This window comes from Globicephala melas, chromosome X (genome assembly GCF_963455315.2).
Source record: "Globicephala melas chromosome X, mGloMel1.2, whole genome shotgun sequence".
Lineage (NCBI taxonomy): Eukaryota > Metazoa > Chordata > Mammalia > Artiodactyla > Delphinidae > Globicephala > Globicephala melas.
This window is the reverse complement of record NC_083335.1, coordinates 11,181,459-11,209,174: the sequence shown is the minus strand read 5'-3', so window position 1 is coordinate 11,209,174 and position 27,716 is coordinate 11,181,459. Positions and strand designations below refer to the sequence as shown.

At 54.6% G+C, this 27,716-nt stretch overlaps 2 protein-coding genes across 8 annotated transcripts in view; one reads left to right on the top strand and one right to left on the bottom strand.

The window, feature by feature from the left end:
- ELF4 (E74 like ETS transcription factor 4) overlaps positions 1-16,388 on the top strand; it is a 36,806-nt gene extending 20,418 nt beyond the window's left edge. For both annotated transcript variants that reach the window (XM_030844890.2, XM_030844889.3), the window contains exons 2-9: positions 5,667-5,941; positions 9,856-10,027; positions 10,442-10,534; positions 11,874-12,065; positions 12,925-13,008; positions 13,085-13,277; positions 13,962-14,339; positions 15,165-16,388. In XM_030844890.2, coding sequence (XP_030700750.1) covers positions 5,870-5,941; positions 9,856-10,027; positions 10,442-10,534; positions 11,874-12,065; positions 12,925-13,008; positions 13,085-13,277; positions 13,962-14,339; positions 15,165-15,969 — 1,989 coding nt within the window. In that variant the 5' untranslated portion in view covers positions 5,667-5,869 and the 3' untranslated portion in view covers positions 15,970-16,388. The remainder of the gene's footprint in view (positions 1-5,666; positions 5,942-9,855; positions 10,028-10,441; positions 10,535-11,873; positions 12,066-12,924; positions 13,009-13,084; positions 13,278-13,961; positions 14,340-15,164) is intronic.
- Positions 16,389-24,780: 8,392 nt separating this feature from the next.
- Positions 24,781-27,716, bottom strand: part of BCORL1 (BCL6 corepressor like 1) — a 60,297-nt gene continuing 57,361 nt past the window's right edge. For all 6 annotated transcript variants that reach the window (XM_060292852.1, XM_030844862.2, XM_030844861.2 and 3 more), the window contains one exon: positions 24,781-25,700. In XM_060292852.1, the coding sequence (XP_060148835.1) occupies positions 25,418-25,700 (283 nt within the window). In that variant the 3' untranslated portion in view covers positions 24,781-25,417. The remainder of the gene's footprint in view (positions 25,701-27,716) is intronic.

The following is a 27,716-nucleotide window of genomic DNA, read 5'->3' as shown; positions in this document are numbered from 1 at the left end:
CACCTACATTGACCTGCTGGCCTTCCACAACAATCCCGTGAGCTAGGGAGGATGGCCTCGTTTCCCGGAGGAAGAGGGTGACCTGCCTAAGCCCCAAGGCAAAGCTGGGTCCTCTCGCTGGGAAGCCCGTGCCCTTACAGTCTGCAGGGACTTCTGGGGTCTTCTAGGCTGTGGCTGGCAGCGCACCCCGCTGGGGTTCAGTAGCTGGCCTGGATTTGGCTTTGCCCGCTTTCCCGCAGCATGTTCTCCCCATCACTGACTTGTTCTTCGCTTCCCAGGAGCGCTTGGTGCCCCTCTGCCTCCTGCTGGTCCCTGGAGCTCCGGAGATGAGGGTGTGGTGGCTGCAGGCACCTCCAGGGAGCGCTCTTTTGGCTTTCTCAGGCCAGGCCCCTGGGAGTCAGGACAGCTGGGGAAATAGGTTCCCTTTGTCATAGCCCTCCCCCCATCCCACTGGGGCTTCTTCAGTGCTCTTGCCACATAACCACAACCCAGAGGGCTAGGGCTGGTTGGAGGTGGTGAGGACAGGGGACTGGGAGCACTCCTTCAACCACAGCAGCCTGTCCCTCCCTACAGGGCCCCCATCCCAGGAGAGGAGCCAGCCCCTTCCAAGCCAACAACTGGAAGCCTGCAGCCCACCCTATCTATGTTCTAGAGCCATGGGGGGCATCCAGGAGCTTAATGGGATCCCCAGCCCCCTTGCTCTCTGGGAGGTCACCTGGAACTCATCATCTGAATGAGTGTGTTTTAATTTTCAAAGCACTTTCCCACCACCATCTTCATTCACCCGAGACTCCCTGGTGAGCAGCTGCTAGGCCTGGATTCCCCTCAGCCCTCACCCATCTTAAGGATGACAGAGACCACAGCCCAGAAAGATGGCTGACTTTTCCGGGGTCACACCTCTTGTTGGGTCTCCTGGAGAAAGAGGAGCAGACGTCTCTGTGCCTGCGACCTGCAGCCCTGACCCCTCCTCCAGTGCGCCAGCTCTGGCGGGAAAGTAGGGGCAGGCCTAGAGCTGAGAAAGGGCAGGGGCAGTTGGAGAGGAGCTCTGGGCCTGCCTTACCATCAGAGCTGTGACAAACCATACACGGGAATCAGGCAGTGACCGAGGGCCAAGGAAGGAAACTGGGTTTCTTGTAAATAAGCGCAGAGAAACCCCAACCAACAGAGCTTGCAAAACCTTTATTTTTTTCCCTCCCTCTTCCTGATTTCATCTCAAATGGAGGGAGTGGTAAGAAGGCAGGAATAGAGGAGAAGAAGCTGACAAAATAGCTGTGGCCGGGGCCCCTTCGCTGGGCATCTGTTCGAGGAGGGGGGTCTAGCTGGCTGCTTGGAGTCCAGCTCTAGTTGGACCAAGGTTGTGCAGGAGTCCCACACTTGGCTTACTTCTGCTACGTCCATGGCTACAGACTGGACCCCCGAGTCTGGCCCTCTGCCTCTTAAATACACGCCATTGGTCATGTGGTGCAGTGTGCAAACGTGCAGCGTGATGACTATTGGAGGAGGGGCTGTTTTTAAGTAGAGGGTACAGCTGTTCCTGGGGTAGTTTCCATTTTGTTTGTGGTTGTGGGGGCGGGGTGTTGAGGGAGTGGGAAATGGCATGAAGGAAATTGTCACTTCCTTTCCAGAGAATTCCAGAAAGGTTTCAGGGAGGACGGGGTATTTCAGGAGTGAGAGCTGGCTGCGAGAGGGCGAGGAACTGGAGAACTCTGCTCTGTGGGCCCAGCTGACCATCTGGCCCCCATGTTTGCCGGCGTGTGTGAAAATGCCACGGGTGTTATTAGTGATTCTGTGAGAGCCATTGGCTCAGCCGAACGGGTGTAGATTTAAACTTGCTCCATGGAGACTGTGGACGTGGCTTTCACATAGGGGCTGTTTCCTGTAGGGGAGGCCCAGATGGGTGGGTGCTGGACACCGCTTGACATGTTCCAGTGACAGCCCCAGAAAGGGTCTGTACGTCTGAAGGGGGCCCAGCTGTGATGACGCAGGAACAGCCCAAACCACTTCTGTTTTGCTATTTTGGTTTTGAAATGCAATCACAACCACAGAGAACCAGAGGTGTGTGTTTGCAGGCGGGGGGTGTGGGCACCCTCGCTTTCTTGCTCCCTCCTGTGGCGTGCGTGTGCACACACACAGGCCGGGGGCCATATGCTCTCACAAAGGCTTTGCTTTCAGCCCAAGTAGGACAGGCCATGGGAGCCAGGGATACTGCAGTGGCCTCAAAGGGAGTGGAGCTCTTGCCACCCTGGGAGTGGACTTTGACTGGAGCCAGCTGTGAGCTTTGCAATGATGGGGCGGGGTGGGAGGAACTCAGCACCGGTTACTAAGGGTAACCAGGTGCCCGATTCCTTGAGCCAAGTGTCCTTGTGGACCTTCCTAGCCCCCCACTCACCCATGAGACGGTGTCCAGGGCTCTAGGCCAGTGAATGTGTGTCCCAGGGCGTCTGTAAGGACGCCAGGGAGGGGAGCCCCTGTGCGGGCCTCCCCGGCCTCCAGCAGGGCGGGCCTTCTTGTGCTGGTGGCTTCTTTGGTTTCAGGTTCCTGGGAGAGGGAGGTTATTTTGAGGGACTTGGGGGAGAGTGAGTGAACATGCAAATGCGCCTCTCCCCACCTCTCACTTTCAAATCCTCAAACATCTGAAGGGGGAAGGGTGAAACCTTCTGGACTGGAAGGTTCCATGGGGGTGAGGGGAGACTTTTCTTAGCTTCCCACCCCCACCCCACACACCTCTTCACCTTAACTTCAGGCTAGAGCTCTCGGGCAGAACAAGAGACCAGGATCAGCCTTGGGTGCTGGCTGCAGCCCCACAGTAGCCACAATTCTGGGCCGTTGGGACCTGCACCAACCAAGTCCTGAATTTGGATATTTAGACACGCTGATACCTAAAGACGGCAATTGGATTTGTCTCTATCTTGTATTTCAAACCTCTCCTTTTTGCCTTGATAGCCAAGGGTTCCATCCAATCCAGTGGGAGCTGCCTTCCCTCTCCCACCACCCCCCTAGGAGAGCGGGCCTGGTGGGGGCTCACCCCAAGGACCCATGGGCCACGTACACATTCTGCTACTGGCATTCTTCTCCTGGGAAGCAAGAGGACTTTGAGTTTTCCGTGTGTGGGGCCAGGTGGCCGTGGCGGCCGTCTCGCCAGCAGAACCCTGGGCCCCGCCCCGGCCCACTCCACCACAGCCAGCTTCTGCCAGCCGGCATCAGCTTGGTGTGCAGCCAGTATTAGCTCGGGCTTGTCATTCTCACAAAGGCAGGCCTGGCGGAGGAGGAACCGACGACTGAGCTTGTGGCTGTGCTGGCCCAGACAGGACCAGAGCCCTTTGACACACAGAGGCTCTCACGCACATATCCCCACACCCTGCACGTATGTATATCTACAGTGTGTTTGCATACCCACAGCAAACCCCCTCCCGAGCTCCCCCATTGTAAATTACAGTGCAGAAATACACAGATGTAACACACACAGAGCGCACACGTTTCTCTCTCCCCTGTAAGCTAGAGCACGTGACACCCACCCCACACCCAGTGTATGCATGGGTATACTTATTGCCCAGAAAACACACCTCACTGGTACTAGCTGACCAGTACCATTCATTCATGTGTTCGTTCCACAAACATACATTGAGCGCCTGCTACATGCCCAGCACCGTGCAAGGTGCTAAAGTTTCATCCATGCCCTCAGTGAAGCCACGTTCTAATGGGGGAGGTAAGGGAGGTGCACAGAACTGTGAAGAGAAGCCAAACTGATGAGCAAACCTGGAGGGAAAGGCCATGGCGGAATGACCTCGGAGGAGAGAGGGGCAGACACAGGAGTTTCATGTTTAGACAAAGTGGGATTAGGTGAAAGTGATCGCCTTTCATTTGATTAGTATGAGAATGCTTCCTGGGGGCAGACGGCTGGCCTGTGGGAGGGCGGGAGCTGCGGAATGCGGGCCTTGGGGCACTTTGGCTGGGGGAGACAGACCTTCCAAGCATAAATGGCCCTGGGAGGCTTCTCCAGGAGGCCACAGGCTCCCGGGTCACGTGCAGGTGGGGGGGGGCGGGGTGGTGGTGGTGGTGGAAAGCCGTGCTAGCAGGGCTCAGCCTCTCATTCACCCAAAGGGAAACTAATAAGACCTGCCACGTTGACTTGAGAGACTTCTCAAAGTTTTTGCTTGGGGGTGGGTGGAAAGGTGTGGGGGGGGGGCGGAGCCAGCCCTGTGGGCTAACGGAAAGGAAGTGGGAGAGGCCTGGGTGTCTCCTGTGGGGGAGAGTGCTCATCAGGGAGGTCACCCGTGATATCCCCCTCCCTTTCCTCCCCTTTGTCCCTCTCTGAAGTTCCTCCTTTCTTTACGGGCCAGGAGAAGGTTTTGCCACCCTGACACAGCCAAAGGAGTGTCGAGGAGCTGGGGGTCAAGTGTGTCGCTCCTCCTATGGTGCGTGGAGCCAGTTCTTCAGACGCTTATGGTTGAACCAGGCTGTTCGTAGACCTGCCACACCTACACACACGCGGGTACCACGCAGAGCAGAACCCTCGGGGCCAAAGCCGTGCTACCTGAGTGTTGGGGCTGGAGATGCTGACCGCGCTGGAGGGAGGGGCGTGGGAGGGGAGGGAGGGGCGTGGGAGGGGAGGGAGGGGCGTGGGAGGGGAGCCAGGGCTCTGGGAGGCAGGCCTGGGTGCTGCGCAGACGCCTCGAGAAGGGCAGCGAGCACAGGAAACAATCAGAGGCCCGGGTGCCATGTGAGCACCCGAGGTACAGACTGTGAGTGCCACAGAGGACAGACGTGTGGACTGCAGCAGACAGATCTCCTGGAAGAGGGGGGCCCTGAGCTGGCCCTGGACGATGGGGAAGGTCCCCTGCGCCCTTCCCCCAGCTGCGGCTCTCCTCGCCGGTTCCCAGGGTGACAGTTCAGTATTGAAACTGAAAGCAAAGCTAAACCAAGAGCGCAAGCCACATATGGCACAGAGGCCATCATCTCTGGCGGGCGGCGGCGGTGGCTGGGTGGTGACGAGAGCACAGGACATGCGGCCCACCTGTCCCTCTGTCTCCAGGCTCTCTGGAGGCGTGGTTGAGTCTGAGAGTCCCATCCCCTCAAGCAGGGTCAGGCTGTCACTGGCCCTGACAACACAACCCCTACAGTGAGACATGACTTCCACTGTGGACTCTGCCCTTCAGAACTCAGTGGCCTCTACTCCCAAGGCAAACCAAGCCAGGCAGAGCCTAGAAGACCATCCTGTGCGCCCAAATGTCCCCACCCCAAGTCTCGCACGCAGATTCTTTCCCCAGCCAAGGGTACTGTAGGGATTCTTCATGCTCCATCCATGAGGCCAGATGGGCTGCCCCTGGCTTCCCCTGTGGCCGCATCCTGGGGATTAATCTTCAGAGTGGAGAGAGCCCGAACTCCCGCTATCTCTCACCTTCTCCAGAGGGCGTGGGAAGGGAGGGAGGCCAGCTCAGGTGCAGATGCTGGTGACCCAGACTGGCATCGAGGCTCAGCCTCTTCCCTCTCAAGGCGACTCAATTTTCTCTTCTTCCTTCTTTCCTTACCTGCCTCCTTTTCTTTTCCCTCCCCCTTCTGCTCCCACTGTCCTCCACTTTTGGCTATCCCTCTTCTGGCAGTCTGTCCTAGGAACAGAGCTCAAGGAAGGTGACTTACTCACTGCCCCGTCTCTCCCTTCTCTGTAGGTCGCTCCTGCGCTTGGCCCAGCTCAGCATGCAGCCTTGAACCTGGCTTAGGCCACCACCTACTCCAGCTCTCTACAACCCCTATTTTACCGTGGCTCGTGGTGTGGGCTCTAGGCTCCAAGGTACAGCATCTCTTCATTTAGGAAACCCCACGCCTCCAGAGGGCCCTGCGGATCCTGCAGTCAGCTCTCTGAGAAGACAGCATGGCTATTACTCTGCAGCCCAGTGACCTGATCTTTGAGTTTGCAAGCAACGGAATGGATGACATCCACCAGGTATGGCCCCAGAGAACAGAACCTGGTCAGCCAGCGCAGACAATCAGATAGACACAGAGAGGCAGGCAGACAGCCAGTGAGCTGGCCGACCAGCCAGCTAGCCAGAAAGCAAATATTGTTGTTGTTGTTGTTTTAATGTATATTTTATTTATTCATTTATGTATGTTTATTTTTGGCTGCGTCGGGTCTTAGTTGCGGCACACGGGATATTCGTTGCGGCATGCAGGATCTTTTGTTGTGGTGCGCGGGTTCTTCGTTGCAGCGCTTGGACTTCTCTCTAGTTGTGGCATGCGGGTTTTCTCTCTCTAGATGAGGCATGCGGGCTCAGTAGTTGTGGCACGCGGTCTTAGTTGCCCCGCAGCACGTGGGATCTTAGTTCCCTGACCAGGGATCAAACCGGCATCCCCTGCATTGGAAGGCAGATTCTTTACAACTGGACCACCAGGAGAGTCCCAGTCAGCAAATATTGATCAAGCACCTACTAGGTTTAGGACATAGGGGCTGCTTGCCAGCCAGACTGTGCACCAACGCGCCCCATGCGGCCAGGCAGTAGTCATCGCGTGGTCGTTTAGTGAGCTGGTTTTGCCCACGTGCAGTTACAGGGCACGTAAAGTTCCCAGGCCAGCCAAGCAGCTGCTAAGTACACTAGCTGAGCTGTCAGTCAGCAACGGGCTGAATGCACACGTGTACACTGACCTCCATGTGCATTTTTGGCCACTTTGCTTCACCTCCAGTGTCACAGTGAGAAAGGTGCTGGGACAACCACATAGCGGGACTGAGAACTGCCAGCTGGCACCGCAGGGTACAGTCCAACCCCCAGCACCTTCAGACTCATGTCTCTAGCCGGTGGATGAGCCCTTCCGTAACCGTCTTTTCAGCCTCGATCTAAGGATTCAGGATAAACTGGAGATAGGTTCCTCTGGTGGGAGGAAATTGGAAAACAGGACAGGATTCTGGCACTCAGGCCCCCACTGCTCCATACCTTGCCTGGCACTAGGGTACTTATATGTACCCGTTGGATGGTGTCCTGGCACACTCATCCCTACCCTCCACTACCCTCCTTCCACACACTGGAGAAGAAGAGGCAGCCAGGTCCGGCAGAAGGAATGGAAGATTAGAAGTCCAAAGCCCTGGGTTCTGATCCCAGTGTGGCCACAGTGTCACCTGGGCAAGTCCTGTCCGCGACCCTATCTGGCTGCCATCTCCCCATCTTCACCAAGAGGAGGTCCAGCTGGATTATCTCCAAGGGCACCCCAGCCTAATTCTGATGCTGTCTATCCCAGATCCCTGTGAGGATGGGAAACTTTGTCCAATCTCTAGTGACCTACCAAAGGCTGCCCCCTAGTGGGCTTGGAGTACATGGTACTTTCTGTCCAGCTAGGTCTTAACCTAAAGTTGCTCAGTTTTATCCAGCATCTCTGGCGTGCCTAACCTCCTGGACGAAGGGAAGAAAAATCTAACTCTACCTGGGTTCTCAACTCCGCTAGTCACTTTTTAACTTGTTTCTAGTCCACTCAGCAATTATTTCTGTTCTTCATAAAGGCTGCTCTTCACCGAAGCTGTTCTTCCCTCCCGACCCCACGCCTGCCCCTCCACCCTCAGCAGACAGCCTCTCCTCCAATCCACAGAGAAGCCCAAACCCAGGGACGCCCTCACTTTCCCTCCCTTCTCCCTCTTAGCAATAACATCACCTGTTCCTATTTCCTTTCCTCCGGCCTGGGACAAAGAAGTGACCCTCTTCCTTCCAAGGGTAACACCTACCCCAGTGCTTAATCTCTTCTCTCCTGCCGCCTTCAAGACCTCACACCATCCATCACCTCCTCTCTCTCGTACCTTTCAGACCTCCCACACCTGTCTCCTCAACCTAGAACATTTTCATGTCTCCCCAACCCTAAAAGAAACCCTTTCCTCCCTTCTGCCCACCTCCTCCAACATACCACCTTCTTAGGTCTGTTCTTCTCCCCAGTTTAGCCTCCACCCTCTGGGTTTACTTTTTCACCTCCCTTCTCTCACTCTTTTTAGGAAACAATTTTTGTTGCAAAATATACTGTGAATACAAAAGAGGTAACGTATAATGGAAAAGAATCTGAAAAAGGACATATATATGTGTGTGTATATGTGTGTGTATGTATGTATAACTGCATCACTTGGCTGTACACTTGAAACTAACACAACATTGTAAATTAACTATACTTCAATTTAAAAAATGAATACAAAAGAGTGCATAAATTATATATATATATATATATTTAAAGAATAACTATAAAGTGAACACGCATTAAGTCACCACCCAGGTTAAGAAATAAAACGTTACTTGTCTCCTAGAAGCCCCTGATGCCTAAAGCACCTAATGAGAACCTACTGTATGCCAGACCCTGTTCTAAGCGCTTTATCTACATTGATCTGTTTAAAAAACCCTATGGGGTCAATAATATGACCGCCCCAGTTTTATAAAGGAGGAAACCGATGCACAGAAAGGTTAGGTAACTTGCACAAGATCACACTGCTCGTAAATAGCAGAGTTTGGTTTCAAACCCAGGTAGTCTGGCTCTAGATCAGCACAGTCCAATAGAATTTTCTGAGATGCTAGAAATGCTCTAGATTTGCGCTGTCCAATGTGGGGCCATGTGGCTATGGAGCACTTGAACTATGGCTGGTGCAACTGAAATTTTAATCTTGAAAAAAGGTACACAGTCACCGGTGGCTAGTGGCTACGGTACTGGACCGGTAGCTCTAGACTCTGTGGCCTTAATCACTACGCCCACCTGCCTGCCTCCCTCTGTCCGTCCTCCCTGAGATCTGTTGTAATGTGTTTTGAGACCCCAGCACTCCCCTGAAACTGCTCTAGCCAGGTGACTGCCCAGCGGCCAAACCCAAAGCCAGTTTCATCGCTTTTATTCTTCTGGATCCTTCAGGAACATTAGGCAGAACTGAGCATTCTCGTTCTTTTTTTCATGAAGAAAGAATTAACAGACTCATGAAAGAAAATTTGGAAAATACAGACAAGTAGAAAAGAAAAAAATCACCCAAAGTCTCACAACCAAAATATATAATTATTATGAACATCCTGGTATATTTCTTTCTATTCGTCATTTTTAAAAAACAGTTGTGATCGCACTCATTTTTTCAATTTAGCTTTGTTTGATTTTAGAACAACTATGTCCTCTGGGGGTCAAATTCTCATCCCAATAATTTTCTCCACTCCCAGGGATGAGCTCTTGGATACATATTTTTGACTCCCTGAGGTGTCTCCATTTTAAGTATCTCAGTGGTGCCTCCAACTCACCATATTCAGACACTTTCTCCCTTATCTTTCTCCAAAAACCTACTCCTCGTCATTCTGGGTTCCCCCTTAACAAGAACAGTATCCCCATGCACCCACTGAATCAAGCTGGAAATCAGAACCCTCTCCCCCATCCAGGCAGGGACTAGGCCCTTACCTTCCTACCTCTATAATGCCTCTGTTCTTCTGTCTTCATTCCTACTCTCATCACCACAGACTGAGCCCTAAGATGTTCACAATCTGAGCCCCTAACCCTGGTACCCAACCCTGAGCATAGGCTGAGTCCCTCGCCCTTTTTGCCATTGACGAATCCTTTCCCACTGGCTTCAGAATGAGCTTTATCCTTCTCATAGACTGAGCACTAACCCTGTTCACCGATTAACCCATAACTACGACCAGTTAGAACTGTCTGCCCCTGGTTGAGTGCAGCTGGTACAGAGTTAACCCATCTCTATTCATTAAGAACCCACTCAAAGCATCACCTAGTGAGGTTGGACCCAGAGCAATGTCATGCCCTACAAAGGACAGCCCCTGAGGGATCCAAGAATTAGGAATTGCAAGAAGGGTCAGTACGGAGGGCTTCCTGGGAGAGGCGGGTGAGCCCTGAACCAGATCCCTCTCTTTTCCATAGCTGGAAGACCCTTCAGTGTTCCCAGCTGTGATCGTGGAGCAGGTCCCCTACCCCGAATTACTGCATCTGTACTCAGGCCTGGAGCTGGACGACGTTCACAATGGCATCATAACAGACGGGACCTTGTGCATGACTCAGGATCAGATCCTGGAGGGTAGCTTTTTGCTAGCAGGTCTGTTTCCTTCCTGGGCAGAGAAGGTGTGGAGGAAAAAAGGGTTCTGTCTTCAGGGAACAGTAGTCCACAATGGCTTCTAGTGACCCCACGCAGCCAAGGTCAAGGCCCCCAACAGTTGGAAGTTAGATGGGGTGATTAGGATAAGCAGGAGGTAGTACCACTTCAGAGAGGAGGAAACCACCTAAATGGATTCATGATCTCCTGAGATGGAGCGGGACAGTGAGGGGAGACCAGCTGGGATGGGTGTAGAGAAAGGTGGAGAATCAGGGTGGGAGGCGCGCTGGTCCCCTCCCGGCTGCCCCCGGGCTCCTTAGCTCCATTCTCTGAGCTGGCCCTGGTTGTAGCTGCATCCACTGCCCTATGCCCTGAGGGAACTTTTCTTCTCCCCCACATCATGGAACCCGGCACCAGATGACAATGAAGCAACCTCGCAAACCATGTCAACCACTGAAGTCTTGCTGAACGTCGAGTCTCCCAATGACATCCTGGATGAGAAGCAGATCTGTAAGTTTGAACCCTAGCGCCTTAAGTTGAAGCAACACAAAATTCCCTTAAAAATATCACATCCGTGTATTAGATTCTCAGGGACATGTGCGCGCACCCACACCCACCCATATACACGTGCACGTGCTCTTTGGCTGTGACTGGAATGGGAAGGGCAGGACGGCACTGGAGACAAGCAAAGATGGCCAGGGTGACTGTTTGGGTTTTTTTTTTTTTCTAGTTTTTCAATTATGGTAAAATACACATAACATAGCATGGACCACCTGAACCATTTTTCAGTGTGCAGGTCCGTGGTATTAAGTACATTTGTTATGTTGTGCAGCCGCCACCTTGTAAAACTGAAAGTCTGTCCCCATGAAACACTAACTCCCCATTTCCCCTTCCCCTCAGCCCCTGGCCACCACCATTCTACTTTCTGTGTCAATGAATTCGACTCCTCTAGGGACCTCAGATAAGTAGAAGCTTACAGTACTTGTTTTGGAGGGACTGGCTCATTTCACTTACGTAATGTCCTCAAGGTCCGTCCATGTATAGCATGTGTCAGAATTTCCTTCCTTTTTAAGGCTGAATACTATTGGTTAGGGTAACTTCAGGCCCCTCTGCTGTCTTGCTGAGCTCCCAGGAAGACCGTGCAGGGTGTGGCCTCCTCATCCCTTCACTGTTCTGGGAGGTTGGCCCCTACCTCCTCCGATGGCCCCCGAGGCAGGCTTCTCCCTCAGCACCCCCCACGCACTTGCCGTGACTCCACAGGAGGATTCCTGGCCCCAACTGCCCCTTCCCAAGGAAGCACTGGGATACGGTGGGGGAAAGGAAGCCCTGAAGCTGCAAATTCTGAATCCTAGCATTCCTAATCCCGACTCTGTCACTAATATTCATTCAGGATGCAACAAATATTTTCTGAGTGCCTGCATGTACCAGGCATGTGTGACCAGCTTGCTGTGTGACCTTGGGCACATGCTCTGCCATCTCTGGGTCTCAGTTTCCTCACCAGAAAAGCAGAGGAATTGGGCTAAATGATGTCTAAGGCTCCTTCCGGTTGTGAAATGAGTAGATGACTAAATCAAGGTGGCCCTTTTCCTTGGGTGTCACCTGGAACTTCCCCACCACCAGCAGTGCGCTATAAACGTGGCCGCCGTGATTGGGGCCAGCTCGTGCCCACAGCTCTGCAGATGTTTCCTCTCCTAGTGTTGTGAGACACGGGAGGCGTTTTCAGGTGTATCCTGTGTCTGGGGCCGTGGGGAATGGCGCCTCACCCCGCCCCGCCAGGAGCCCACTGTTCTCTTGAGCACTGGGAGACCATGCCCTGGGCCGCACCCACCTCAGGCCTTTCTTCTTGCAGTCAGCACCTCCGAAATGCTTCCAGACCCGGACCCTGCTCCAGCCGTCACTCTGCCCAGCTACCTGTTTCCTGTCTCTGAGCCCGACGCCCTTAACAGGGCTGGTGACACTGGTGGCCAGGAGGAGTGCTGTCTGGAGGAGAAGGTCCCCAGAGAAGAAAGTACCAAGAAGACTGGAAAATCGAAGAAGAGACGTAAGAGAGAGAAGGGGGGGGAGAGGGGAGAGTGTTCCTTTAGGGGGGTGGGCAGTAGGAGGGGCTCAGGGATACCATAAGTAGGGGTGAGTGTCGGGGTTAGGTTCACAGACACATTTAAGAGAACAGCTCTCCGGTGTGGTGGGATGGACAGAAAGTCCTCCCTTCTGGAAAGACGGGCCCCATCAGGTGGCCTGCCCAAAGCCTGACATTTCCCAGGCCACCCCCATCTGCCCAGCAGATATGTAAGCTCTTAAAAACCCAATGATCCCCGTGGGTTGAATCCTGTACTGAGTGTTCAGACACCAGGCTTGGCCCCCTGGCCAGTCCCTGGCCCTCTGGGGGCCTCTGCCTCAACCCATGCTCTTATCTTCCCTCTCGGAGCTTACGGAGCTGAGACCATGTATGGGAGAGGACTTTGGGCTTTCCCAAGCCCCAGTGTTATTGATTTACTCAGGCGATGGCTGGTCGATACTGCCGTGTCCGTGCGGCAACCAAACCCTGGTGCCACACTTATCCACACCACAGTCACGCCTTTAGGCTGCCTTTTTGTTTCAAAAATTAGGCGAGGCAGATTCTGATCTTCTAAAGGTGGCGCATCGGTAAGCACTCCATTGCCCACACAGGAGCAGTGTTCTGCTCTACCTTTGGGGCCTGAAAATGAGGGCTGGCCATTGGGCAGGTGCGGGCACCTGAAGGCTGTGCCTGTGGAGAGTGACCCCGGGCCTCCCGGGGCCTCTGCCTTGTCTGCCTCATCACCTAACTTGGTGAGCGCTTGGGCCCTCCCTCCCAGGAGCCGCCCTTCAGCGCTCACCCTGGCTGGGCTCAGCCTCACCCTGCTCCCACCATCCCCCCACAGTCCGGAAGACCAAGGGCAACCGCAGTACCTCACCCGTCACTGACCCCAGCATCCCCATTCGGAAGAAATCGAAGGATGGCAAAGGTACGGCGGGGAGGCAGGTGAGGCGGGTAGGGAGCCGGGGGGCCTGGGCGCCCCCTCACCGCCTGCCACTCTGCAGGCAGCACCATCTACCTGTGGGAGTTCCTCCTCGCACTTCTGCAAGACCGGAACACCTGCCCCAAGTACATCAAGTGGACCCAGCGAGAGAAAGGTATCTTCAAGCTGGTGGATTCCAAAGCGGTGTCCAAACTGTGGGGGAAGCAGAAGAACAAGCCTGACATGAACTATGAGACCATGGGACGGGCACTAAGGTAGGAGCCACTGCCCTGAGGAGTCACCAAGCTCTTCCTTCTGTCCAGGGAGTCCCGTCGCTAAGGGGCCTCCAATTTTCCCTGAAAAGACTGGGCTCTGGGTGATGTGTAAGTGCCTCGCTCCTGTGGCCTGAGTCACCGGGACGCTCTTCCGAGGAGGGAATTCCTGTGACTCTCCCGTTTGCTTGCCCCCCAGCCCATTTCCCAGGTCCCGCCTGGGAGGGACAGTCCCCTTCCTCTTGCATTTCTGTCCTAGCCTTTTTTTCTTTTTAGAGCAGAAAGAGAACTTTAGGGCCCCCCATCCCCAAGAAGGGCTTCCTTCATATTCTGCAAGCTAGGGGTCCAGGAAGATGGGCCTGACTTACCCACGGTCGGTCTCTCAGGTTGGGGGACTGCTGAACCCCCATCGTCCACCCCTCCCATCCTTCACTCACTCCCGTCCTCTGCCCCAAAGCAGGATGGGGGTCAGCATTTGAAATCCCTGCTTGTGGACCCTTTGAGTCATCAGGGGGGAGATATCAGAAATTTCATAAAAGCCTTCCAAGTCCGAGAGTTGGCCCTACCCCTTCCCTTGCCCTTGGGCTCCCGTCTGGCTCCCCGACCAGCCTCCACCTCGTGCGCACCCTGCCCGGGAGGGTGGTGTGTCCCTGGCTCACCCCCCACTTTCTGTCCCGTGTCCCACAGATATTACTACCAAAGAGGCATCCTTGCCAAAGTGGAAGGGCAGAGGCTGGTGTACCAGTTTAAGGAGATGCCCAAGGACCTGGTGGTGATTGAAGATGAGGACGAGAGAAGTGAAGTCCCAGCCACATCCCCTCAGGCCTCCACTCCCTCCACCTCGTCCAGCAGCACCACCCGGCGAGCCAGCTCCAGGGTATCATCCAGAGCTGCCCCGCATGGCAAGGGCGCCACTTCCTGGGAAAAGCCAAAGTTTCAGCACGTTGGTCTACAGCCATCTGCGAGTCTGGAATCGGGACTGTCTCTAGACGAGGAGATCCCCACTACCTCCACGGTGCTTGTCTCTCCACCAGAGAGCCAGGCCAAACGCACCAAAGCTGTGAGGTAAGTGCGCCCAGGCCGTTCCAAGTCTTCCCATAGTACCTCGTGATGGGGAGCGTTTTCAGCTTCTTGCAAAGCTCCGCTCTCTCTCGGGTCTCCTGGGACCCTTGTGGCATCCCTGGGAAGCCAGTGGGACACTTGTTGGTTAAAAGAGGAAAAGTGACTTGCCTGAGGTCACACGCCAATGTAACGGCCAAGCCAGCTGTTGACCTGGGGTGCTTCTCTTGCCAGCTGGGGCTGTTTCTGTTACCCCAGAGTGCTCCCCAAGCAGCCACCGGGAGCCTCTACTCCTGGGCTCGTCCCCCCAAGCCTCCTCCACTCCAGAAAAGAGGCAACATCCTGCCTTCCTCAGGCCCTCCAAGCCCACCAGGAGGTGTCCACACTAAGGTGCCTCCAATTTTCCGTGGAAACTTTGGCCTTCGTCTGGTTTATATGTATGTACCTGTCACTACGCTGGTGTGGGCCACAGGGATGCTCTTCTGAAGAGGGACGGCAGTAGAGTGGAGCGGTGACAAACACGAGCTCTGGAGTCAGAAAGCCTTGTGTCCCTGTTACTAGCTGTGTGGTCTAGGGCAAGTTACCTAACCTCTCTGTTCCTGTTTCCTCACACAGTAAAATCAGATTGTTAATCTTATTCGACTCATGGCTGATCGGAAGATTGAGTGAAATCCTGCATGCCAGCCAGTTAGAATGATCCCTGACCTTTACTAAGTGCTCAACAAACGGTAGCCAAAGTGACGACAAAGAAAACGCCTTCAGCTCCGTTCCTCCTGTGCCCTCCTTCTGAGCCTCCTACCTGAACCAAATCTGTTTTCTGTTTCTCCTCAGTACTTCTTCAGTGCCCAGCAACATCCACCTAGGAGTGGCCCCTGTCGGGTCAGGCTCGGCCTTGACCCTGCAGACCATCCCGCTGACCACAGTGCTGACCAACGGGCCTCCTGCCAGTACTACTGCTTCAACCCAGCTCGTTCTCCAGAGTGTTCCGCCTGCTTCGACCTTCAAGGACACCTTCACTTTGCAGGCCTCCTTCCCCCTGAACACCAGTTTCCAAGAGAACCAGGTGGCAGCACCAGGGGCTCCGCTGATTCTCAGTAGCCTCCCCCAAATTCTGGCTGGGGGCAACTGTCCGACCAATCCAGCACCACCCTCGGTCACAGGGGCTGGCCCAGCAGGGCCCAGCTCTCAGCCCCCCGGGACTGTGATTGCGGCCTTCATCAGGACTTCCGGTGCCACAGCAGCCCCTGGGGTCAAGGAGGGGCCTCTGAGGCCCTCCTCCTATGTACAGGGCATGATGACTGGGGCCCCCATGGAGGGGCTGCTGGTTCCTGAAGAGACCCTGAGGGAGCTCCTGAGGGATCAGGCTCACCTTCAGCCACTTCCAACCCAGGTAGTTGCAAGGGGTTCCCACAATCCGAGCCTTCTGGGAAACCAGACTTTCTCTCCTCCCAGCCGCCCCACTGTTGGGCTGACCCCGGTGGCTGAACTTGAGCTCTCCTCGGGCTCAGGGTCCCTGTTTACGGCTGAGCCTAGTGTGACCACATCTGGGAGCCTACTGACCAGATCCCCAACCCCAGCCCCCTTCTCCCCATTCAACCCCACTTCCCTCATTAAGATGGAGCCCCATGACATATAAACGGAGGGCTTGGGGGGAAGTGTGACCCATCAGGCAAAGTGGAGCAGCATTTGTATATGGACTTCCTCTAAGAGCCTGACTGAAGGAGTGCACCTGCCCTTATATTTCAGTGGGGGGTCAGTACACCACACCCCCGTGCCCCACCCCTGCCCGGCGTCACCATGGCCAAGACAGGCCCAGTCGGAGCATCCCTGGTGTCAGACCACAGCTTTCAAGAGCACTAGGGGCTATGTTCTTGTCGGGGTAATAGGCTGACTTGGTGACGGAGGGCAGACCTCCTGAGACGTCTGTAGCCAGGGCTGGGGTAGGGGCTTCGTGAGAAGAGTCTTTTTGCCTGACTGTATTTCACCATCTTCTTTCCCTCCACAGAGTACTTACTATCCCGTACGTGAATATCTCTGTATGTATTTGTGTGTACTCGTGGGTCTGTATCTCCATTTCTTTGGTGAGGACGGGGGTGTAGCTGTGAGGTCTTCAAGGGTGTGTGTCTCTCTGTGGGTCAGCCACAGAGATGGGGAGTTTTCTGTTTTAAGGGAAAGCCTTCTCCGGTTCCCTTTGTACAAACCAAGATTCGGTTGTTCTGAGCCTATGGGGTACAGGTTGGAGCCGCCACATCTGGAGAGATGTCACAGAGCTGGAGCAGGTCCAGGGGAAGAGACCTTCGATGAGCATGTGTGTTGGGGAAGACGCTTTCTTCCTGGGGTCAGCCTCTTTGCCCACCAGTCATTAGCCAGCAGGCCGGAAACATCAGCTCCCCAGAGCGCTTCGCTGAAGCGCCCCTCCAGGGGCAGACCCAGCCACAACGTCCCCGGGGGGAGGGGGGCTAAATTAGCTGGATGTTTGCGCCAAGGGCTCGGGCTGTAATACCAGCCTTCACGGGCGCCCTGCCCTGCACCCCGAATCCTGGCTTCCCTCTTGATTAATTTTGCCCCTGCCGCTTCCCTGCTGGCAGGCGGGGCTGGGGACAGTCGGATAATCCGGTAGCGGTGTGCTTCGGGCCCACCTCTGTCCCCGCTCGTGCCTACTTGCTGCTCAGCCTACTTTCTACTCCCCTCACAGGTCGGTCCACCCAGCCACTTCCGCGACCGCTGCAGCAGACCACCTCCAGTGGGCCGCGGCCCCTGACCTCCAGCTTTCTCACCTCACCCTGATTCCTCCTCCACGAAGACGGGAGCCAGCAGCTGTGAGCTCCCTGTTCCTCCTGTCTCTCCATGTGCCTTCCTTCCATCTTTCCTCTTTCTGAGAAGGGGTCAGCCAATTTTCTCTTGAAGTCAACCCCTCGGCCTGGGGCCTCCATCCTGTCCCCTGTCTCTTCTGTGAATTCGCTTTCCTCTCTCCGCCACGTTTCAGAGCCAGCCTAAGAGCTCTAATATGTCAGCCTTGGAAACAGTGATATTATCTGGTGAATTTGGTTAATGTGAATCAGTGCCTCAGGACCTTTGCTATGTCCCTGGCACAAAACCAGCCACGTGACCTAACTACCTCCCCTGGTTGCCCTTCTCTCTCCTTCTGGTCACTGCCAAGCCCATTACTGTCCTCTTGTTCTCCCTCTTCTCCCCCCAGGAGGGAAGCATACATGGTTGTGCAGGTGTATTTCTCACACATCTCCAGCGCTTGGCGTTAACGTGATTTTTTTCTAATAAAATCAGTTTATTATGACCATTTCCTGGTGGCGGAAAGTAAAGCATCTTGAAGGGGGTCACCTTTAAAAGTAATTTTGGCACAAAGGTGCCACGTGGGTTGAGACTGGCCCTGCCCCCCTCAGCCCAACCCCATAGAACTCATCATACGAAGGTCTTCTTCACACTTCTTGGCCCCTGTGAGCCCTCACGGCACATGACACTACTTCCCATCCCCTTGGGCACTAGCTGGGCTCATCCGAGTCCTCCGTCACCCTCTCTCTCTGTGCCCGTCGGGCTCCACATCCACCACTTTACATGTGGGTGCCCCCAAGGGCCTTATCCACCCTCCTGGCTCCAGGAGGGCTCTTTGGGTTGGGTCTGGAATCTAGAGCTCCAGCCCTCACTCTTCTCCTCAGCTTGTGGCTCACATTCCTAGCGGTCTGCTGGACAGTTCTACCCGGGTGCCTGTCAGTCCCTCAAAGAGTGCCCCTCTATCAAAAATGGCTATTTGAAAGTCCTCCACACACACAAAACCTTTCGAAACAAAAAGGCCATCATGACTTGCCTGTTTCTCTTAATGCTGCCACCATCTTCCTGACCTTCTAAGCTTGACATTTGAGAGCCAGCTGATGGCTGTGTTCACTTGACCCTGTCCCCGCCCCATTTCCTGAACTCCAGCGCAGTTTGCCATTGTCTCTCAAATCTGGCCGTTCTTCCACATTCCCAGCCTAGCTCAAACTCACTCAGAGCTTAACCCCGTCCCCAGACATATTGGCAGCCCCCCAGGGTGATCCGACTCAGCCCCTCCAATCTGCCAGGGCACCACCTCTGTTCTTCCTCTGCCAGGATGCCTCCAGGTCGGGGTGACACTCAAAATACTTAACCTCCGGGTTTCCCTGGTGGCGCAGTGGTTGAGAGTCCGCCTGCCGATGCAGGGGATCCCAGTCCGGGAGGATCCCACACGCCGCGGAGCGGCTGGGCCCGTGAGCCATGGCCGCTGAGCCTGCGCGTCCGGAGCCTGTGCCACAACGGGAGAGGCCGCAACAGTGAGAGGCCCGCATACGGCCAAAAAAAAAAAAAAAAATTAACCTCCAATCTGTTCTGAGCAGCTGGGCATTAACCCTTTATTTTCTGAATCGTGAGGCAGTCCAGGGGTCCTGGAGGAGGTGTGGGGGAGCACTTGAGGGCTCAGGTCAGCCGTTCCAGAAGTATTTTGCGCTTAGCATCAGCTCTGTCTTCAGACAAGTTCCCAAGTCTTCGACCTTCTGGCAAGGCCCTTCACCATCAGGGCCTGACTTCCCCAGTCGGCTCAGCATTGCTTCCCTGACCTGTGTACTGCTCCAGTCAAAGGGGTGGATTGGCTGGCCTTTGAATGTGCCTCTGTTGGAGTTTCCCACCTCTGTGCTTTTGCTTTACTTGCTTCTGCTCAACCGGAATGGTCTTCCCACCCCGCTAGTACCAATTAAGTTGTATCCATCCTTCAAGTCTTGGTTCATGGAAGCTGCCTCCCCAGACCAGTTTTGGCAGTTTTGGCAACCGATTGTGAGCAGCCTGTGACATCTCTATAATAATCACAAACTGTTACTTACATCCTCAATGACCTGAACCTATTTAGTCTCCCCAATTACCTTCTGAGGGGCAGGGGACTGTATCACCCAAAGAGCAGGGCACACTACGAAGAAACTAGTGAGCATCAACGGACGGTTACTGATTGAGCTGGTGAGAGATGGGGGACCAAAGTTTGAGGTAGGTGACCTCCAACCTCCCCTCTGCACAGGCACTCACCCCAGGTGCTCCACTGCCCAGGGCCTGCCCTCCCTGGCTCAGTGCCCTCATGGTACCCCCACCCCACCCCCCAGCCTTAGCATCCAAGAGTTGTTACTACTTTGAACATCCCCTGCCCCTAAAGAAACTTCCCTGTCCAGTTTCTTTCCTACTCGAAGTGTTAAATTAGCTAATCTGATAAACTAACCTGTGCTGATATAGTTATGGGAGAGGGCTAGAGGAGAGCCTCAGGAGACAGGTTCATTTCAACCAGGGTCACGTGGCAACAACATCCCTGCCTTTGCAATGGTTAATAGAGTCAAGAGACTTGCTCCTCACCCCCAGCAGCTGATGCATTACTCCCTCCTCTGAGCTCCCACAGCACTTTGTATATACCTCTTATTGTAGCACTTAGCACATGGTAGCTCCTTAGCTATGTGTTTATGTATGTTTCCCCTCCGATAGACTGTGAGCTCCTCAAGGACAGGGACTGTGTGTTAGTCACTGATGTATCCCCAGCGCCTAGCACAGTGCCTGGCACACAGTAGGTGCTCAATAAATGTTTATTGAAAGAATGAATGAGTCCTGTTTCTAACCATGGGGATTTCAGCCCTATACTAAGGCAGGCAAGAGGGGCGAGAAAAGGACAACCCATACTTGGGGGCTACCACGGCTCTTTTCCCCTCATATAGCACTGCAGGCACCTGCCTCCCTTGCCCACGTCTGCAGCCACCCCAGGACAGCGACAGCAGGGTCCACAAGGAGACCAAGGCTGCTTCCAGCAATGCCTTGCTGCCACCAGTGCCCCGAAGACTCTGAACTCCTGCCCTTTTCTGCTGCCCCCTTCCTGGGACAGACTCATCACTATTTCCTCATCCCTGGTTGGGACTGAGTGGTAGAAGCGTCAGGCCCTGTGGGAGGGGCGGAACAAGAAGGTATTCTCACGATCGTAGTCTTTCTGACCCCATCATGTATTTTTAAAGAGGCGGTTGCCTCCGGCTCCAAAGCCGCTGGATCCGAGGTGAGTGCGCTCATTCCCCTCCGGCTGCTCCCAGGCCTGGGAGGCCAAGGCGGTCGCAGCCTGTGAGAGCCTCGGCCTTGGCACGCCAGGCGTGCGGCCTGCGTCCAGCAGGTGGCGCTATGGAGCCGGCGCAGGCGGGCGGGTGACCCAGCGGAGCCCGGGAAGGGAGAGGCGGCCAGGGCGGGGCGTGCCGCTCTTGGCGGAGGCGGCCGCGGCCGGCATCTTCCTCTGCCTCTGTCCTGACCCTGCGCCCCAAACTGTCCCTGGGCGGCTCCGGCCCCCACCAAGGCCTTCCATCGCTCACTACCTTGGAACTTTCGCCCCGGCCCCCTCCCCCTCCCCTTCCCCTTTCTAGGGGGAATTCAGCAGTCGAATGAATGCCCTCTCCCCATTGGCCGGTCGCGCCCTGGCCCCGCCCCGCAGCCACCCACCCCCAGCCTCCGGGACTAGCAGGTGAGCACGCGGCGGGCCTGGCCTCCTGCGCCGGCCGCCACTCTCGCACGGGCGGCGGGAGTGAGACCGGGCCGCCGCCCCCAGTCGCGGGGCGCCCGGCCTGGCCACCTCCCCACCGCGGCCTGCGTTTAGCTACACTTGCGCGCACCGCCGCTTTCAACCTTGAAATCGGAGAGTGATCGAGGCACTCGCGACAGCCGTCTGCGCGCGGAGGGCCCCGACCGCCCGCGGCGTGAGCCCGAGTTCCTGGGAGGCGTCCGAGTCCGTTTGCCCAACGCTGCAGCTTAGCAGCCCGCCTCGCCATGGAAACCCGTGGTCTCGGGGAACACGTGGAGCCTGGCCCGCCCTGTTGCGGGGTCCAGAAGGCTCCAGCACTTGGCCCCTCCCCCTGGGAGCTAAGCAGGTCGCCCTTGGGGCGGACCTCATCCTCCGCAAACCACACACGCACTTGTCTTAGCAGGGACGGGACACCGTAAAGCACCCAACAAGCTTCCCCGGCACAGGGTAAAATATGGAAGGGGCAGGAGCTTACCGCCCAATTTCCCCCCCCCCAACCCAAATAGATCGCGGGTCGTCCTTTCTCAGAGTACGGAGACTTGAACAGTGCCTCCCTCTCAACCCTGCACCCCAAAAATGAACATTCTGGTAAGACCATCATTAACTGTAAGCTCGTGACCTCAGCACGTAGGAGGAACTAACTTCAGCTAAACAGCCATGTTTACTCAGTGTGATTCTCTTCCGTCGGCAGTAAATTGAGCCCCATTTGGCAGATGGAGTAATGAAGGCTCGAAGGATTAGGTTCTCTCTCACCCGAAGTCAGCCTAGATGGTAAGTGGTGGGCTGGCTCTTTCCCCTAGGCCGCACTGAAAGGATTAGATCACTTAATAAGAGGCCATCGTCCTCACCCCAGTCCGGACCAGGGATGCAGATTTACCTCCTGCTTTATGGGATTCACAGTCCGTACCTCCTGCTTTGCTCTTCCCACTCTGGCAGAAGGGCAGTGAGAGGACTCCAGAAAAGGTGTGGGGAAGGGAACCCAAAAGCAAGAAAAGAAACTGCTGTTTGGTCCCGCTTTTAACTCATCCCCTTTCTCCAGAGAAATAAAGGGGTGTGCACACCCACACACCCCAAACACCCATGGCTGTCCACGGGTCCCCAAAGGACCATCACCTATTCCTTTGGAGTCATTCGGACTTTGCCCACAGCATGTCCCTCCTGCCCTAAATGGAAATCCTTACAGCATCCCCACGACTCTCCCTTCATCCTTTCTTCTGAATCTCAAGGGATCACCTTTTCCCCTCCCTCTGCCTGTCCTAGCTCCAGCACATTTTACCAATGTATTAAAAGAAAACCAAAAAAATACTCTGTCATACCTGGTTTAAAGAGTTCCCATGGTTCCCCATCACCTCAGGCAAAAGTCAAAGCCATACTCCGTGGCATGGCTGGCAGGGCTCCTACACCCTCCTCCCCCACCTGTACCTTCTAGCTCCGGTGACACTGAAGTGGGTTGTAGTTTCCTGCACATACTACCCTTCTTTGTCTCCAAGCCTGTGCTCAGATGTCTCCTTAGTTCAAAGATTCTTCCCTACCACCCCTAATTCCCATTTTCCTACTTGTCAACTAGGCATCACTTCTGAACAACCCTGTGCCCCTGCCCATCCCTCTGAGCTCCCATAGCATCCCTGGCTTAGCTGGATCCTTGCACTCGCCACATGGCCTCAGGTGTTGTTTGGGAACCCGAGGCCTCAGGATCAGAAAGTGGGTAAGTGCAGGCTCACAGATCACTCCTGGGGCTGGCTGGGCTCCTGTCGGCCAGACACACAGACCCCTGGCCTGTACGCTGATACGACTCTCCAGAGACTGCAGCCACAGTGAGAGGTCCTAAGAACATAGCTTAAAAGGGCCTCATCCCAGGCCTGCAGGCATCCCGTTCCCCTCAAACAATAACAGGCTCATTCTGGAGCCAGCAGTCAGAAGGAATTATAGCTTCTACCACTGTTTTTCAGAAGTAGGGAGAAAAGTTGTAAAATCCAGGATGGGCATCTTGCCTCCATAGTAGCGGGGTCTTAGGAAAGCAGAACCACAGAAAAACTGCACTGGGTACGGGGGCAGGGGGCACACCGGCATGACAGTGAGGGCAGTGACAAGACCATGAAGTCAGCTGCTGACACCGGTGGCCCAGGGCAGGAAAGAGAGCTGGCAGGCAGGTGATTTCCTTGAGTTAAAGAGCGGCATCCCTCACAGCCACCTAAAAGGTGGTCCCTCCCCGCATCATGCTCCTCCTGTGCAGCGCACGCCCGGGGGGGACCCCACCAACCCCCGCCGCCCCGCGCCAGACCAACGCAGGTGCTCAATTCTCCCCACTGGCCACCCCCGGGATTTGCCCCGGCCTTTCCTTTCCTCTCCAGATCTTGCCCCAGTGACCCAAATGCTCACTGGCCACTCCACCTTGTCCTCATTTGCTGTGCCCATAAGGACCCAAAACTGCAAAGCAGGATCAGGGCTTTCCCCACTGACTTCATGGGGACGCCCACCTTCTGTAACCACGGAAGAGCCAATACGGGGAGGAGAGAAGACAGGAGACAGAAGCCCTGACACAGGTTTTTCAGTATGCAAGTGTTTTTGACTCCACAGCCAGTTGCTTAAAATTAAACATAAAGGGCAGCCAGAATACACACCCAAATGCAAAAAAGTAAAGGCAAACATAAAATAAACCACACAATACCATGACCCCCAACAGAACCAAAAAGTTAAAACCCCAAAAAACCCCTCATCTTTATATATATATATATATATATATATATATATACATATATATATATATATATATTTTTTTTTTAGAAAGGGAGAACAACTGTTCAAAACCAACTGGGCAGTATGGTGGGGGTGGGGAGCAGTCCTACAGAAGGGGGCCTAGAACTTCCCCCTGGGGACAAAGAACAAACACAATACAAAGAAAATAACCACCAATGCTCCTGCAAGGGTCAGGAGTCTCCAGAGAACAGATTGTCCCATCCTCAAACTGGCTTTTTTTTTTTTGCCTTTTTTTTTGTCCTTTTTTTTTCCATTTTCTTCTTTTGTTGTTGTTGTTTTAGCACCTGTACAATAAAACTGTACCATCTCCAACCAGAGCTGGCCGTAGGGAGGCCCTCCCGCCTTTGGATGGCACACACTCTCTACAAGGATTGTTCGGAAAAATAGCAATCGATAGAAAAATAAGAACAAGAGTGGGAAAGACAACGCCACAGAGGGGGCTGGGACAGAGAAGCAGCCCAAGCACCTCCCCCTCTCTCCACGAACAAACCCAGCGCTGGAAGGGAAGCCTGCTAGGGCCGCACACTCAGCCCCAGGTCCCCAGGCAGGAGTGGAGGCCGGCAGGAGACCAGTCTCCTGCCCTCATCTTAGGAAATAGCTGAGGCCTGGGTTCAACATCTGGCAGGCAATCCCAGAGCCCTCTGCAGATTCCAAAGGAGAACAGGTTGGGGGCAGAGGGAGAATGAGGGAGGAGAGAGAGAAGAGAGAGGAAAGTGGTGCTCTGAGTCAGGCAAGGGGGAGAGATGGGGACAAGGGTGGGGAGCCGAGAGGCTCAGTATCCAGGGAGGCCGGGGGCGCAGGGGGGAAAGCTGCAGGAACAAACCCATACTGTGCACTCTGAGGAGGGCAGTGAGGACAGCAAGGAGGGGGCTACCTTATCCTTCAGACCCATTCTCAACTCTCCTCCATAAGAGTCACTCATTAACCCCTTACTCCCATAATCCTCCCCTCCCCAGTAAACACTAATCTCGAGACAGCAGGGCTGCTGCAAAGGGCAGGAGGGTGAAATGGGAAAAACTGGGGGAGGGGTGAGCACCAAAGACTCAGGATTCACCCCCCACCCCCCAGACCTGGGCCAGCACCAGCCACCATCATTAGTCACAGGCCAGTGGCCCCCCCACCCCTCCCCGCCCCCTCCCCAGTGGTGGAAAAAACCCTGGGAGTAACTTTTTCGGAGGGAGGGAACAGCTTCAGAGCTTAATCGAGAAAGACAAAGAAAGGAGGTGAAGAAAGTCCCTCAATACAACAAGTTGTCTCAAATCGTCACAGTGATACAGACTTATCAGAAACCAATGAAACAATACAAATTAAATACTAATAAAATAAATACTATGGAAGACAAAAGAACACAGGGGAACAGAGGGGGCGCTCAGAGATTTGGGCTTTTCTCTTTTCTCCTCCGGACAGGCCGTGGCCACCCAGGGCCCAGGTTTGGTCTTGGTCACACACAAGGAGGCCAGTCCAAGGGACCCTGGCGCCACCTCCCACCACCCCTGGGACCTCTTGTCCTCAGACGTGGAGTTCAACTTTCCACCCCCGTCACCAACCACGACAACAATGACGATGACAGGGAGATGAGAACTAACTGTAACCAAATTAAAAAAAACAAAAAAACAATCCAGTCACTAATGCTGGCATTGATAAGGCGGCTTCTTGTTGGTCCGTATTATTGCCTCTTTCTGCAGTCTGGTGCTCGGTGGGGGAAAGACATGGGAGGTGGGGGAAGGGTGAACTTGGGAGGAGAAAGAAGAAAAGGGAGGGGCTGTTTTCCCGGTCAACTGTTCCAAGGCTGGAACTCCACCTCGGACCCTAGGAGCCGAAGCAGCTCCGCCTCGTACCGCACCAGCTCCACAGTCTCAGAGGAGCCTGGGGCGGAGGTGGCGTCCATGCCTCCAGGCCACTCGGCGGGGGTCAGCAGCTGACTGGAGGCCACCTGCCGGTAGAACTCGGCCTTGGGCAAGGTGGCGATTTCAAAGTGCGGGAACCGAGCCTGAAAGATCCTCGAGGAAAGCTTCAGCCTCTTCAGGACGTCGGTAAAGAGAAACCAGTTGCAGGGCCTAGAAAAGGCAAGAATGGGAGTTAGGGGAGGGGGCCAAGGGGACGGGGAGGCGGGGGTGGGGTGCTGGGAGCAGGTGGGAGGGCTGCCGGTCTGGCCACCCTCCACTAAGCCACAGACCCCATGAGTGTAGCGGAGGTGAATATTTTCTCCTGTCCCCTACATTGGCAGGCCCAGCTTTCAGCTAAATGGCGAGCACTCAACCCATGAGTGGTGACCTCTTCCAAAAACGGGGAGCGGGAGGGAAATGGGCCTTCCAGAACCTAAAACTCTGAGCAGGCTTCCCCAGGCCTTACCCGCACCGTGACCTGGAATTTACCATCTGCTGGGACCAGTTCTGCCCCCAGCGATCCCTGCCAGCCTGTCTGGTTTCCCTTTCCTGTTCTCACTCCTGCTTCCCCTGCCTCCTTGTTCTCCAAGATCTTCCCCGGCAGAGGGGGAGCCGTGGAGAAAGGCCTAAACTGCGGGTAATCCAAAAGGCATTTCTCTTTGGCTCTGGAATGCATTAGACAAGTTTTTTCTCCAGCGGAGCACCATCATTTCTGCAGGGCCGGAGCTCACGTTACAGCTACAGCCAGTCTGACTTTGCTGAGCACACCCGACTGGGCGACAGCCTGGGGGCAGTCAGGAGGGGGGCTGCTAGGCTGGCCCGGGCCAAACGCTTGCTTTGACTAAACCACGAGGAAACGCTGCATCCCCATGTCAGTGGTCCCTGTTTCCAGGGCTGTCCCTCCTCGCCATTCGCCATTCCACTGTCCCACTTCCAGCCTTTACCACTTTTAGCCTGGACTATATTGCATCAGCCTCCTAACTGGTTTCGCTCTGCCAAGAGCCACCCCCCACCCACCCTCACTGGGTCCTCTGTTATTCTTCGTTTCCTAAAAAGAATATCGGACCTTTTCACTCGCTCCCTAAACCACTTTCAATGGATCCCCAGTATCTCCAGCAAAAAACCCTTCAAACTCTTTAGCATGATTATCATGCAAGACCTCATTCAAACACGACCCCATTCGACCCCTTCAGCCCTGTCTCCACCCAATCTCCCTCTCTCTCTCTCTCTCTCTCTCTCTCTCTCTCTCACACACACACACACACACACACACACACACACACACACTGCACACTGTATCCTCATCCCACCAAATACCAGCCACTTGAGGAAGGACTAGCCCTGTTTTCTGAACTTGAATGTCTCAGTGCCTTTGCTCGTGCCACACCCTCCATCCTCCTCTCCTCCCTGGCCCAGTGCAGACTCCCTGTCACCCGTGAAGCCTTCCCCCGATGTAACCGGTTGCTCATCCCATCTTCCACAGTCTCATGGCACTTGGCTTGTACCCTTATTATAATACCTGTAACAGAGCCCATTTCAGAAAGAATATACAAGAAATGTAAACTGTGGTTCTCTCTGTGGCACAGAAATGGGGACTTGGGGTGGACTGGAACTTTTATTTTTCACTGGACACCCTTCTGAACTGTTTGAGTTTTTTACAATAGTAAATCTGCTTAGGAACTCAGTCTTTTATTAGAGTTAATGGTATACTTGTCTGTGTCCTCTATCAGACTGGAGATTCTTTGAAGGCCAGAGCTATATTCTAGCCCTCAGGGTTTGACCTGGTACAACTGCTTAAGACATGTTTCTGGAATTGAATGTTCTGTACAGCACCTAAAACTTCTACCCAGACCCACAGTCCTCATCCCTGAAATGCAGCATTTCTTACAAATGACACTAACCTCTGTCATCTCACACAATCAGGGAATGGGGTGTTCTGGGTTAAGGGAAAGGGACTACAGATGCCCGACACTTGGACATCGCTTTCCAAGAATGGAGGAAAAACCCCCTCAGAACATTAACATTGGTGATCACAATTCAGTCTTGCTTTGATGAGTCAGAAGGCACTTCTGAAAGCCACAGGGCCTCGGAGTCATCATTCTACACACACACACACACACACACACACACACACATTTCTTTAAGAACATAAATGTTCATTCACATCGCGCTGTAGCCGTGTGGAAG